This window comes from Aotus nancymaae, unplaced genomic scaffold (genome assembly GCF_030222135.1).
Source record: "Aotus nancymaae isolate 86718 unplaced genomic scaffold, 86718_ANA_hifiasm-v0.15.2.pri h1tg000033l, whole genome shotgun sequence".
NCBI classification, from domain to species: domain Eukaryota; kingdom Metazoa; phylum Chordata; class Mammalia; order Primates; family Aotidae; genus Aotus; species Aotus nancymaae.
Genome location: NW_026988447.1, coordinates 55,902,735 through 55,918,465, shown reverse-complemented (window position 1 = coordinate 55,918,465; position 15,731 = coordinate 55,902,735). Strand labels below are relative to the sequence as shown.

Sequence of the window (15,731 nt, the reverse complement as noted above, 5' to 3'; positions counted from 1 at the left end):
TCTGTGTCCCTTTCCCCCCATCCTTTTGTTGTTTGGGCACTTCCTTTCGGACACTACAAGTTACTCTTACCTTGTACTTGCCCTGTTCCAACATGAAAATCAGCCCTATGTCCAAGAGACTCTGATTTCTTTTATTGGAGAATGGTATTTAGAAACCAAGAATTAGGCCTTGGGTATGTTTATTACTACTGGGGTGTCACTGCTTTAGGCTCTCAAAGTGGACAGAGCTAGGAAATGTGAGTATGTGTATGTATATGCTAACCCATCTGTAATTATTTTTATATCTGTTCATCTGTATTAACCTAAACATCGTTCAGTTAGATTATTAAACGTTTGTAATTCAAGTAGACTGATCTGTCACAGTCTGTTGTAGCCTAGGTTTTCTTGACATCCTGGTTTATTTTTTAAGGAAAATTTGCTTACGGTGTATTTCTTTTTATTCTTTGTAGAGTACAGCTCTCTTGGTTTAGATAAACGCATGTAATCATTTATCTATTACGGCACCACAGTACCATATGGGACAGTTCCATCACCGTGAAAAAAAAAATCCTCTTGTTGTCAGTGCCTCTCACCAGCCCCTGGCAGCCATTGCTCTGTTCTCTATCACTGTGATTCTGAATGTCCTATAAATGGAACCATATAATATGTAGCATTTTGGATCTGGCTTCTTTCTATTTTGTTTTCCTTTTTAAAAAAAAATTTTTTTTTTGAGGTCTGGCTTCTTTCACATAGCTACATTCATTCATCCAGCTGCACAAACTGATATTCTGTTCCCTTTTATTGCTAAGTAGTATTCTGTTGTATGTGTGTACCATGATTATTTGTCCCTTTCTCTGTTGTCAGACATCTTGGCTGTTTCCAGTGTTTGTAGTTACAGAAAAAACTGCTCTAAACATTCATGTACTGGCTTTTGCGTGAACACAAGTTTGCAGCTCACTTAGGTAAATAAGAGTGGGACTATTGGGTCACATGGTAAACATATGCTTAAGTTTGTAACAAATTGCCAAATTATTTTTCAGGGTGGCTGTACTATTATGTATTCCCTCCAACAATGAGTGAAAGTTTCTCTTTGCCAGCATTTGATGTTTTCAGTTTTTGATAGTGTCTTGTAATTTTAATTTGTATTTTCCTAATAACGAGCATCTTTTCATGTGTTTATTTTACATTCATATATCTTTTTTGGTGATTATCTTTTTAGGTATTTTACCAATTTTTGGTTGGGTTGTCTATTTTTTTGTTGTTGAGTTTTAAGAGTTCTTAGTGTATTCTGGATACAAGTTTTTCATTGAATATCTGATTTACAAACATTTTCTGTTATTGTTTTGATTTTCCTAAACATTTTATGACTGTGTCTTTTCTTTTTTTTTTTTTTTAAGACAGAGTTTCCCTCTTGTCCCCCAGGCTGGAGTGCAATGGCATGAGCTCATCTCACTGCAGCCTCTACCTCCTTGGGTTCAAACGATTCTCCTGTCTCAGCCTCCTGAATAGCTGGGATTACAGGCACGTGCCACCACCCCTGTTAATTTTTAGATTTTTAGTAGCAACGGGGTTTCACCATGCTGGCCAGACTAGTCTGGAACTCCTGACCCCAGGTGATCCATCCACCTCAGCTTCCCAAAGTGGTGGGATTACAGGCGTGAGCCACCACGCCTGGCCAACCGTGTTTTATCTTTTAATCTCCCTACTTCCTTTCACAGAGCAAACTTTTTTTTCATTTTGGTAAAGTCAACTTTATCAATATTTTCTGTTGCTGATTATGCTTTTAGTATCATAGGTAATGTTGAGGCTCAGAAAACAAAACCTCAGGCTGGGCGCAGTGGCTCATGCCTATAATCCCAACACTTTGGGAGACTGAGGCAGGAGGATTGCCTGAGCCCGGGAGTTCGACACCAGGCTGGCCAACATGGCGAAACCCTGTCTCTACTAAACATGCAAAAATTAGCCAGGTATGGTGGTGGGTGCCTGTAATTCCAGCTACTAGGGAGGCTAAGGGAGGAGAATCACTTGAACCCTCAGGTGGAGGTTGCAGTGAGCTGAGATCACAGCACTGCACTCCAGCCTGGGTGACATAGCAAGACTCTGTCTCCAAAAAAAAAGAAAAGAAAAGAAAGAACAAAACTCCAAGAAAGAGAGAGAGAGAGAGACAGAGACAGAGACAGAGAGAACAAAACTCCAAAATGAAGGCCTCAAAAGTAGCCTCAGAAGCAAAAGTTTTTCTCTGACTTTCTGTTGCCCTCCTGTCTCTCAGTCCCATTCTCCCCTGAGGCCAGCCGTAGAAACCAGATTCCCTCTTCCCCAAGGTAGGTCATAGAAACTAGAACCCTTTTGACCCAAAACAAGCCATTAACCTAAAAATATTACTGTTAACTTTTCCTGTGCCCTATCTGTAAAAACTGGCCTTAAAGAAATTATCTCACCTACCTTGTTTGAGTGCAGGTCATAAGACTCTCCTTCCAGAGAGGGTCCTGCTCCATAAGCAGAAGGAAAGATTGTGTGCTCAGAGAGGCCAAGATGAATCTAAATACGTAGGCCTTCCTGCGTTTCCCCATCCAGTCTATTCACATTAGATTATATAGCCTTTTTATCCATATTTCTGCCTGGCTGTCCATACTTTGTTGAACCTAAGCATAAAAATGGACAATTTCCTCTGTGTCTTTGGGTCTCATTCGGAAAGCTCCATGTATTACACATTAAATAAATTTGTATGCCTTTTTTCCTGTTAATCTGCCTTTTGCAAGTTGATTTTTCAGCACACCTTCAGAGGGCCAATGGGAGCTGCCGCTTTGGCCTCTATAGTAAGAATTTATTGTAAATCCCAGATTCCTTTCAAAAATCTGTATTTTCTCTTAAATGTTTAATTCACAATTAAATTTATGATTCATTTTTTGTTTTTGTTTTTTTTTTGTTTTTTGGAGATAGAGTTTTACTCTTGTCGACCAGGCTGGTGTGCACTGGCGCAATTTTGGCTTACTGCAACCTCCACCTCCCAGGTTCAAGTGATTCTCTTGCTTCAGTGTCCCAAGTAGCTGGGATTACAGGCATGTGCCACCATGCCCAGCTAATTTTGTATTTTTAGTAAAGATGGGGTTTTGCCATGTTGGCCAGGCTGGTCTTGAACTTCTGACGTCAGGTAATCCACCCACCTCGGCCTCCCAAAATATGGAATTATAGGCATGAGCCACCACGCCTGGCCTGATTCATTTTGACTTAATTTTTGTTTAAAATTAGAGGTATATGTTGAGGTTCTTTTCTTTTGTCACGTGGATATTTAATTATTCCAGCACAATTTGTTGAAAGAACTGTCTTTCCTCAGTTGCATTGCCTTGGCACCTTAGTCAAAAATCAGTTGACTGTTTTTGTGGGTCTGTTTCTAGACTGTTGCATTCTATGTATCTGTCCTTTCACCAGTACCACACTTTTTTGATTGTTGTAACCTATAAAGTAAGCTTTAAAATTGGGTAATGTGAGTCCTCCAACTTTGTTCTTTTTCAGTTATTGTTTTTAGTAACTTTGCATGTCCATAGAAACTTTAGAATCAGCTTGTTGATATCTACAAAAAAAGCCTGCTGGCATCTTTTATTATGATTGCATTGAATCTAAAGATCAAAATTGATTTAAGTTACATCATAATATCAAGTCTTCTAATCCATGAACACGATATATCATTCCATGTCTTTAACTCCTTGATTTCTTTCATCAGTGTTTTATAGTTTTCTTTATATAGATTCTGAACATATTTCATTAGACTTATATCAAAGTACTTCTTTTTTCGTGCTATTATAAATGATGCTTTTTTTAAAATCTTAATTCCCCTTGTTACTGATCTTTACAGATGTAATCGTTTCTTATATATTGACCTTAATGACCTTGATAGTCATTAGTTTCAGGCATTTTTTGGAAGATTTTCTTGAGATTTTCTACTGAGACAGTCATGTCATTCTGCAAATAAAGACAGCTTTACTTACTCCTTTCTAGTCTGTCTGCTATTTATTTATTTTTCGTGCCTCACTGACGTAGCTGTTAGATCTTGTACATTATTGAATAGGAGTGATGAGAAAGGACATCTTGCCTTCCATGTAATTAATGTTAGGACGAAAGCAGTCTGTTCCTTACCATTAAGTATGGTTTGCTAAAGGTTTTTAGTAGATAGTTCTTATAGGGTAAGAAAGTTTCTTTCTCTTCCTAGTTTATTGAGAGTTTTTATCATGAATGGATGCCAAGTTTTATCTAATGTATCTCTGTTTCTATTGATGTGGTTATATGGTTTATCTTCTTAAATCTGTTAATATGGTGAATCACATTGAATGTATTTCAAATGTTCAATCAGCCTTGTATTCCTAATATCAACCCCATGTGGTCATGATGTATTTTACTTTTAATATATTGCTGTATTCTATTTGCTGAAGTTTTGTTCAATGATAGAGCTTATAGCCAAGTTAAACAAGTACTTTTCCTCAAGATAACATTTATACTTCAGTGTGCAATAAAAGTCCTTTACGTTTACTCCCGTTTTTATCACAGAGATGATTGTTTTTAGAGTAATAAAATTAATAATTTTTACTGCTTTATTTAGGACATTCTTAGGGCAACTGGCTTAAAAATATATGCAAGTACCTGATGGTGAAAAATACAGTAACAGCTAGTATTGCTTGGTGCTGTAATATTGGGGTTCAGGGGTGCCCCCTCAGTTCCCCTGAGAGGGCATTTCTCCAGGTTCTTGGTCAATCACTCCCCAAGAATGGGTGAGGAGACCACGGCGCAGTGTGCAGTGAATGCTGGACTCAAGAAATGTTGTAGAAAGTGATTTATTTAGGTAGAGAGAGACAAAGGAGGAGAGAGAAAGGAACAGCTAACTCACACTGAGTGAGAGAAAGAAAAGCTGCTCTCACACTGAATGAGAAGGATTCCCAGAGGCGGAAAACCAGAGAAGGAAAGCTCCTCTCACACTGAGAGACTCCAGAAAGATGGAATCCAGGAGAGGAAATGTTATATTGGGGTTTAGGAAGGAAAGACAGGCCTCCATGAGAGAGTGTGGAAGGGGACTCCAGATGGAAAATCCAGGATAGAGAAAAACAGCTTCCACGAGAGAGTGTTCGTGGAAGGAGATCCAAACATGGAGTCCCAAGGGGTGTGAAAGAAGGGGACTTTTCACCTGGAAGGAACCCCCACCTTTCTTAAGACCCCTGGCCAATGAAAGGAGTTCCTTAGAACTTCCGCTGGAGTGATTGACTTTTGATTCTTCCCTCGAGGCGAAAATGAAAAAACTGTTAAATCTCCTGGATGGATTGAGATGGGAGGGGGGGCATGGCAGTGGGAAGTTCTTGCCCTTAAAACTACACCCCCTTGTGGACCCGGAAAGAGAACACATTCCCTCAGTGCCACTGCTTCAGTTTGTGCCCCAGGGTTTGCATTGCAGCCATCATTGCTTTTGTATCAATAGTACAACTGTCAACACAGTGAAAAAGGCAAGTATCATCATAGTACCATTATGAAAATAGTTTTTACTCACGGATTTTCCCCAAAGAGTTTCTGGCACTGCTAAGGTTTTATATACTACACTTTGAGAATTTCTGTTCTATATCTTTATTAATTTCTTAGAACTGCTGAAACAAATGGCTACAAATTAGGTGGCTTAAAACAACAGAAATGTATATTTCTGCAGGTCTGAAGAGAAATGTATATTTCTGCAGGTCTGAAGACCAGAAGTCTGAAATTAAGATGTTCTCAGGGCCACTGTCTTAGTCCATTTTGTGCTACTATGACAGAATACCTGAGACTGGCTAGTTTATAATGAACAAAAATTTACTTCTCACAATTCTGGAGGCTAGGAAATCCAAGATCAAGTTGCCAGCATCTGGCGAGGGCCTTCTTGCTGTGTCACATCATGGCGGAAACCATCACGTGGCAGAAGGACAAAGGTGGGGGCAGAGAAAAGGAGACTAGCCCCTTTATACCAATCTGACTTCTGCAATAGTGGCATTAATGCATTCATAAGGGCACAGCCTCTTAATACTGTTACAATGGCAATGAAGTTTCAACATGAGTTTTGGAGGAGCAAACATCTAAACAATAGTAGTCATGCTCCCTTCTGTAGGCTCCTAGGGGAGAATATGTTCATTGACTCTTCTCGCTTGTGTTTGACTCTTGGCATTCCTTGGCTTTTGGCTACATCCACTCTGTGCTTCAACTTCATATTGCCTTCTCTCTGTTTATGTGTATGTCTTCTCTTCTGTATGTGTATTTTATAAGGATACATGTGATTGCATTTAGAACCCGCTCAAATAATCCAGCAGATGCTCTTCTTAAGATCTTTAACCTAAGTACGTCTTTCATCATTTAAAGCAATAATCACTCTTTTCCATATAATTTTCAAAGGATTGGGGGAATTAGGATGTGTACATATCTTTTAGGGGGCCACTCTTTAGCCCACTGCATGCTTACTGATTATACAAGTGTTAAACTGCTTTGTATTGTCTCACAGGTCTCTGTGAAAATGAATTTTATTCATTTTTCTTCAGTCTTTTTTTTCTCTATGTTTCTTAGATTGGATCATTTTCCTGAGCAGCCTTCAAAGTTGATCAACTTCATTAAGGATCATTGAGTCTTCTACCATGCTGTAGAGACCATTTAGCATATTTATTTGTTTTATTTTGAATATTTTAATTTTTTTTTTTTTTTTTTTTTTTTTTTTGAGACGGAGTTTCGCTCTTGTTTCCCAGGCTGGAGTGCAATGGCACCATCTCGGCTCACCGCAACCTCCGCCTCCTGGGTTCAGGCAGTTCTCCTGCCTCAGCCTCCTGAGTAGCTGGGATTACAGGCACGCACCACTATGCCCAGCTAATTTTTTGTATTTTTAGTAGAGACGGGGTTTCACCATGTTGACCAGGATGGTCTCGATCTCTTGACCTCGTGATCCACTCGCCTCGGCCTCCCAAAGTGCTGGGATTACAGGCTTGAGCCACCGCGCCCGGCCTAATTTTTTTTTTTTTTTTTTAATTTTAGAGACAGGGTTTCACCATTTTGGCCAAGGATGGTCTCGATCTCCTGACCTCATGATCCACCCACCTTGGCCTCCCAAAGTGCTGGGATTACAAGCATGAGCCACCGTACCTAGCCGAATATTTTAATTTTTTTAAATACTTTTCTTTTCTCGTAATATCCCTCCTCTGTTTATTCACTGGAAACATTTCCCCCCAATTTTTAGAATATATTTTCTTTTCATTTTTGGAATATATTTATAAAGACTTTGAAGTCTTTGCCAAATTTAGCTTCTGGGCCCACTTTAATTCTGTTCACTACCTCCCTTTCTGCTGGGCATCTTGACATCTCCCATTTCTGCACAGTTAAGCTGCCAACTAGGGACTTGACCCAACAATTGCAACTGATAGGAAGTTATTTTTAATAAAGTGAATGAACACAAAAATTTATATACAGATCTATTAATTATTATGTGGTTTATGTTAAAAAAAATGAAAACCTAAATGGCAAATAGAAAATTGATTAAAATATGGTAAATTTATGTAATGGAATACTATTCAGACATTAAAAATTATGGGAAGATATTCAAATCATGCTAAATGAAGAAATCATTTAAAAAGGTACCTTATAATCCAACTTTTGCTTGACTAAATTATACATACATATGAAAAAAGATTCTGGGTGGATATACATCAGAATGTTAACAGAGGTTATCTCAGGAAGATTACAGATGATTTTTATTTTATCATTTTCTCTCTTTTTTTTTTAACAATGACTATCACATTTGTGATAAGAAAGTTATTTTTCAAAAGTTTGACTATGCATAACAAATTTCTTTTCTCCGCCACAACTTTTATCTCTATTTTAGAAGTATTAAAATAACAGCAGTCTTTTCATACATGCTGCAGAATCATTTTGAATTCCAAGAAAGATCACAGATGAATAATTACAGGAGTTTTGTCTTCATATAAGTTAAACATATTATGTGTATATATGTGCATAATCACTGTGTTGCTCTACTCTTAGAAAAATAGTTATTTCTTGGAATACAATATTTGGAAGCCATAGAGCTTAAATAAAATATGGAAAGAAATTGAAGCAGGTACACTAGAAAAGAATAGGGGGAGAAACACTGAGGGCTGAAAATTTAATCTGTCATGAGAGGCAGAAATGACTGGAATCATAGACGTATGCTGTAGACTTTCACTGTGCAGTGTGGTGGTCACTAGCTGTACATGGCTATTGATTACTTGACATATGGTTGATCAGATTGAGAAGTACTTAAGTATAAAATATACAATGATTTTTAAAGAAATAGTACAAAAAGTCCGGGCTTGGTGGCTCATGCCTGTAATCCAAGCACTTTGGAGGCCAAGGCGGGCGTATCACCTGAGGTCGGGCATTCAAGATCAGCCTGACCAACATGGTGAAACCCCGTCTTTAAAAAAAAAAAGAAAGAAAGAAAGAAATCGTACAAAAAAAAAAAACAAAATATCTCAGTAATTTTAAAATACTGGATACATGTTAAAAATGATATACATTTATCTCTTTTTATTTTAATTACTTTCAGATACTTTTTTTATGCATTTGTAACATTTAGATCTTGATGTAAGGAATAGTAAGCATCCACATATACTTAGTTATGTTAGATATTCCCGCCCCCATGTTTTCCCAGAGTAAGTATCTTTCTTTGCTAGGCTAGAAAGTAAATAGACTTATTCTGGTGTGTAACTCACTTTTGATAAATTTCAGCAGACAGAACATTCCTGTTATTTTTAAAAGAATGACATTTGAATGGTTGGGACATAATGATTATTTCTTTCTTTTCAGATCATGTAGCATGGATATGCCAAGTCAATCATTAAGTAGGTAGATATTTAAACAGATTCTCTAAATCTGACTTCGCTCTTCATTGATAAATTCTACTAGTGGAGAGTTTTCTGACACTATAGTGAAAGGTAGCACATCCATCTTTTAATGTGTTTAAATAGGAGAAAGGAGGACAACATTTTACTTTTGTCGTGTTCATGAAAGATTTCTAATAGACTTCATTTCCTTAAGTAAATAAATTCAGATGAATTATGACCATGTAAAATAATCTGTAAGAAAAGTAAACTGTACACCTGGTAAAATAGTGTTATCAGTATTTTGGTTCTCTGATTACTACTTGGAATTATAGGAGGAGCATAGATGATATTTTTCCCTTGCAGCTTGACTGTGTAAGTTTTCTTTATGATGGCCATAGAATGTAATTACTTGATGAGAAATGAAGATTCCATTGCATTATTTAGTAGAAATTAAAACAATTAGAAAATGTACACTTCATTCTTATCTCTTTTATAAATAAATATTTTAATACATTATTATGTCAAAGAGTATAGTGCACTTCCTTTGTGTATTTGTGTCAGTGGAGTTAAAATGGCTTGTTAGTTTTCTGTTACATTATCCTTTCATTTGAGATAATGGCACTGATACCTGTTTCCTTCCACAAGACAGAAAAACTAGATTCCAAGGTAATTAAGACTTGCCCAAAACCCAAAGAAAAGTAATCAGAACTAAGACTAGAATTCCATTGTTGGGACAATTAGCCATTTGTAGTGAGGGGCAACAGATCATTGGTTAAGAGCATGAACTTGAGCCAGATTCCAGCCCAGTTAGTTCCTAAGCATGTAACTGTGTTAAACATATTAACTTTTGTGCCTCATTTAACTTACTGATAAATGGGTATAATACTATTTGCTTTAGAGGATTAAAGAAGTTAATATATGTTAAGCATTTAGAATAGTGAGTGGCATATAATGTAGTTATTTAATAACATTAATAATGTTTTGTTGGTATAAAATAAATATATGCCATTATTATCAAAGATATAAATATATAAAAATGAAAGTATAGAACATTAGAATAAAAGGTAGTTTTATAGTTTTATAATCTTGAAATGGAGAAACCTCTACTAAGTGTGATTTAAAAATCTGTCAAGCATAAAAAAGAATTTTACTACGTAATGATCAAGAAACTATAGCCAAAGATACCATGAACAAAGTCAAAACATAACAGTAACCTGGGGAGAATACTTACAGCACATAACATTAGGCTAATTTTCTACTCTGTGAGAGCAGTTAAAAATTACTAAGGAAATCACAATGCTGTAGAAGAAAAGCAAACAGCAGAGAAAGACCCAAATGAGAGTCTCAGCATCATTGAAAGTTAACTACTGTAAACTAAAATGTTTCTCATTTTTCAAATTGGAAAAGATTGAAATAGACTCAGTGTGGGGACAATGAGGCAATCTAAAGCATTATTGATGGGAGGTATAAATTGGTAAACTTTTTAGAAGATATTTGCCGCTGGGCATGATTGCTCACGCCTGTAATCCCAGCACTTTGTGAGGCCGAGGCGGGCTGATCACAAGGTCAGGAGTTTGAGACCAGCCTGACCAATATGGTGAAACCCTGTCTCTACTAAAAATACAAAAATTAGCCAACGTGGTGGCACGCACCTGTAATCCCACCTACTCAGGAAGCTGAGGCAGGAGAATTGGTTTTGCAGTGAGCCGAGATCATGCCACTGCACTCCAGCCTGGGCAACAGAGCGAGACTCCATCTCAAAAAAAGTAGCTAGGATTACAGGCGCCTGCCAGCACGCCCGACTAATTTTTGTATTTTTAGTAGAGACGGGGTTTCATTACGTTATCCATGCTGGTCTCGAACTCCTGACCTCAGGTGATCCACCCGCCTCAGCTTCCTAAAGTGCTGGGATTACAGGCCTGAGCCACCGCACCCCGTCAAACATAAACGTTTTGAACTTCCAGTTTGACTTCTAGAAATTTGTCTTATAGCTTCGTCATGGAAGTTGACCTCATAAATATAAATTATATTTCACCCCCAAGATAAATATTCATCAATAAAGATTTGGTAAATAATGTTATATCTCTACAATGAAGTATTATATGTAAATTTTTTAAAGAATAATGAGGATTTATATATGGTAACACAGAAGGATATTCAGCATATATTAAGTAAAAAGCAAGTTGCAGAACTGTAATATAATCCTTTTTATGTGTTTAAAAAATCAAGTAAATTATATACATGCTTACATGTGCATTACATAGACATGGATATACAGAGGATATATAACCATTAACTGTGACTATATCTCAGAAATAGGATATAAGCTACTAGGCAGAGATTTTTACTTCATATTCTTCATTGTTTGAATTTTTTTCTACAGTGGTTATATTGTTACTTTTATAGTTAGGAAAAAAAACTTTAAAAGTTTTGACTGTACAGGGGCTCATGCCTATAATCCCAGCATTTTGGGAGGTTGAGGGAGGAGGATCACTTTAGTCCAGGACCAGCCTGGGCACACAGTGAGACCCTATCTCTACAAAAAATAAATTTAAAAACATTAGCTGGGCAATGGTGTATGGGAGACCAGCCTGGGCAACACAGTGACAGCCCATATCTGTAGAAAATCAGTAAGTAAAAATTAGTTGGTCACCATGGTGCATGCCTGTAATCCCAGTTACTTGGGAGGCTGAGGTGAGAAGATTGCTTGAGCCCAGGAGAACAAGACTGTAGTGAACCATGATCATGCCACTGCACTCTAGCCTGGGTTTCAGAGCAAGACCCTGTCTCAAAAAAAAAGTTTAAACTTCTTCCAGGCTGGGTGTGTTAGTTTGATAGCTGTATAACAAAATGCCCCCAAAACTTAACAACTTAAAAACAACAATTTATTTCATAGTTTCTCAGGAACATAAAGGAGCAGCCTAGCTAGGTGGTTCTGGTTGAGGGTCTCTCATGAGATAAGCTGTTAGCTAGGCTATAGTTGAATCTTAAGGCTCTACTGAGTTTGAAGGATCTGCCTGAAAGCTCAGTCATGGTTGTTGGCAGATGGCTTAGTTTCTCTTTGGCTATTGGCCAGAGTTAAGTTCCTCACTGCGTGGGCTTCTTTATAGGGCTGTTCACAGCTTGGAGCTTGCTTCTTTCAGACTGAGTGATCTGAGAGACATGTCATCACCTCTGCCATATGCTACTGTTCGTACAGACCAGTCCTGGTACATTGGGAGGGAGGACTACACAAGGGTATGAATAACAGGAGGTGGGGATCATTGGGGACATGTTGGAGGCTGGCTACCATAATGGGTCTATAACAGTGTATATCTTTTGTGATAAGTTGGGATTATGGAAAAGAAAGTTAATTGGGTCAACATTTAAATAGGGACTGTGTTTAAAAATTAGTTATCTCTTTACCAATCCCTGTAAATATTTGCTTTTCTTTTTCAGGTCCAGCCCAGAATCAAATGCAGGTTCCATCTGGATATGGATTGCATCATCAAAACTATATTGCTCCCTCAGGACATTACTCTCAAGGACCTGGGAAAATGACCTCATTACCATTGGATACCCAGTGTGGTGATTACTACTCTGCTCTCTATACAGTACCAACACAAAATGTGGTGACTCCTAGCACAGCGAACCAACAGCCGGGAGCACAGCAGATGTACAGCAGGGGTCCTCCTGCCCCTCATGTTGTGGGATCCACTCCAGGATCTTTTCAAGGTGCTGCATCATCAGCATCCCATTTGCATACGAGTGCCTCCCAACCATACTCCTCTTTTGTGAATCACTACAATAGTCCAGCCATGTACTCTGCCAACTCTTCTGTTGCTTCTCAGGGATTTCCCTCTACTTGTGGTCATTATGCTATGTCAACTGTTTCTAATGCTGCATATCCTAGTGTTTCATATCCCTCTCTGCCTGCTGGTGATACATATGGGCAAATGTTTACCTCACAGAATGCTCCGACTGTTAGGCCAGTTAAAGATAATTCGTTCTCTGGTCAAAATACAGCTATCAGCCATCCATCACCACTTCCACCTCCACCATCACAACAGCACCACCAGCAGCAAAGTCTTTCAGGATACAATACTCTAACGTGGTCAGCTCCAGGCCTTCCATCGACTCAAGACAATCTCATCCGAAACCACACAGGATCTCTGGCAATAGCGAACAACAACCCAACAGTTACTGGTAGGTTAAATGAAAAGTTAACCAAAACATGTTTGATAATCAGTGCATTCCCAATCAAGTTATTATTTACATGAAGATTAAAGGTGGTATTGCCTAATAGAAAAATTGGAAGTTTGCTCAATTTATTGTTTTTTTTTTGCAGCATCTCTTTGAACCCTTTCTTCTCATCCATTCCCAGTTAGCCACCCAACCATCTGCCTTGTCTAGCTTGGTTCCATGACATGATCAATCAGTATTTACTGACATATTTTATATATCTGCAGTTGTTGTCTTTAATGTGAATTAGATACAGGGCAAAATGGAAGGGTCTATTTTTGAGGTTATGTTGGCTACTATTTTCTTTTTTATACTAGTTTAAGCTTGGGACAGTTGTTTTTTTAGCTGGAGCCGGGCTTAGAAAGACGGATGACTTGCTGCAGCGCACTGGTTTCCCCAAGTTAGCCCTGTTAGCGACTCCTGCAGAAGGTATCTGTCCTGCATGTAAACAGTGTGTCTCATTTTCAGATTAGTAAGTTAGGCTGAAAGATGGGGAAGGGAAAGGAAGACGCATGAAGAATACCATGGTATTTAGCCTTTCTGACCTTCCTAAACTACAAGGGCATTGTTAAATTTGTTCATTTGAAATGTATGTAAGGTGGAGCTTTTTTTTTTTTTTTTTTCTCTCTGAGAAATGGTCTCACTTTATCACCCAGGCTGAGCATGATCTTGGCTTATGGCAGCCTCGTCCTGCTGGGCTCAAGCGATTCTCCCATCTCAGCCCCACAAGTAGCTGAGACTACCATGCAGTGTTTCCATATGATAAGTGTAGTGTTGCCATAAGATATACTCATTTTAATTGTTTGCGAACTTGAATTTAACAGAATCTCCTCTTGAACCGAATGAAAATGTATGTAAAAAATGGGAATTGGTAAAGCTGTGGTTACTTTTGAAATGGTGTCTTTACATTTTGTATCATTGTCTGGGTAGCCATTGCATCAAAGATGTAGAAAGGTATCCTTCTCTGGACAATTAAATTATTTAAAATTAGAACTTTAGATCTGAGTTGTACATTTGAGATCATCTACTCTTTCATTGCTATGTCGTTTAGAAATGCTTTCGGCTCCAAGCAACTAATAGTAGTTTAAACAAAAAGGGGTATTTTCCTCACATCGCTAGTCTAGGTGGATGCAGTGGATCCAGGTGTTCTTGGTATCCTTTTTTCTCTTTCTACTCTGCCACTCTTAGCATGTAGGTTATAGAAACAAGATACTTCTGTACCTATAGACATTAAGTCAGAATTAAAAGCAGGATGAAAGGAGAGGAGAGGGGACTGGATAGTGGCATTGACAGACTTCATTTTACAGATCATTTGCCATAACTGTTGAAAAGACCATTCCTAGCTTCAGGGAAGGCTGGAAAATGAATATTGAGCCTTTTTTTAGCATCCATAGTAGAGGCAAGCAAGAAAGAAGGGAGTTAGCACTGACTTGGGTGAGTCAACTGAAAGTGTCTGTCACAGTTCCCAAATCTGGCTGTCTACCAGAATCACTTGCACAGATTGTGATTTTCAACTACAATTTACTGAGCTAGAATAGAATCTCCAGGGTACTCTTGAGAATCTATTTCTAACTAGATCTTAAGTGATGCTGTGAAACAGATCTAAATTTTACTGTAATCCTTTTGTTTTACAAATGAAGAACACTATCCAAGTTGAATTGCCTGTGGTCGTTAATGGTAGAAACAGAGCTTGGCCTGGAGGTCAGTTTCTTCTGCTTGCTCAGAACCAGGGTTTTCTGTCTTCTAGAAAGTCTGTTTTCCTCTCTGCTTTCAGCATTCCTTTGCAGATCCATTTATCCTAACGTCCTTTCAATTTAAGGGTTTTGTGACTTTCAGGACAAAGGAAATACAAGTAATTCCTGTGTTAGTCCTGAGGTAGGAATAGCACCCTGGATGGAACCAATTAATATTGAGATGTGTCAGGGAAATATGGGGTCACTTGGCTAATGATCAGAACAAGTAATTGGGAAAGGCCTATCATTAAAAAAATATTAAATAAAGGGAGAGAATAAATTACAAAACTATTCTCTGTTTGAATAACTGCTCCAATGGGCCCTGTAGGCAGAGAGGCGGGATATATTTTCATTCTTTTAATCTTAGTACTATATTGTGAGTGCCATAATGAATATATTTTAGAATTTAATTTGTGTTCAGAAGTGGAGTTTTTTTCTGCCTTTAGATTTGTAAATTACTTTTTACTTGAATTTCAGAGGTTGACAAATACATCTCAGGTTAATATGACACAAGTGCTTTACCATTTCAAAAGAAATAGAGGTTACTTTAAAATTAAATATTGCCAAAGTTGTCAAACTTTCTCAGTTGATATATTTCAATATTTTTTCAAGTGCCCCATGTAGCTTAGTAGTAGTTCATAAGGTATTTGACACATATCACTTTTTCTTGACAATTTAAAATATTCCTTGGAAACCTGTGAGTTTGTTGCAGTGCCTTGGGGAGCCTAGGTAAAAGTACCTTGTACTAGGTACAGGGTATGGGAATATTGAGTTTAATGTTCTAGAAAGGCAGGCAACATAATTGCTTTCAACATTCAAATTATATTTTCACCTTAAAATGAGAATCTTCGGTATTAAACATAGTTTTGTGTGAAATTCAGCCTTTGAATAATTGACAGAAATGGTTACCTTTTTAAATACTTGATTATACCAACTTCATTGTCAGGTATAC

At 37.7% G+C, this 15,731-nt stretch overlaps 1 protein-coding gene across 3 annotated transcripts in view; it reads left to right on the top strand.

Annotated features, from left to right (window-relative positions):
- Positions 1–15,731, top strand: part of SEC24B (SEC24 homolog B, COPII coat complex component) — a 103,994-nt gene that overhangs the window by 18,125 nt on the left and 70,138 nt on the right. For all 3 annotated transcript variants that reach the window (XM_064384021.1, XM_064384019.1, XM_064384020.1), the window contains exon 2: positions 12,264–13,010. In XM_064384021.1, the coding sequence (XP_064240091.1) occupies positions 12,264–13,010 (747 nt within the window). The remainder of the gene's footprint in view (positions 1–12,263; positions 13,011–15,731) is intronic.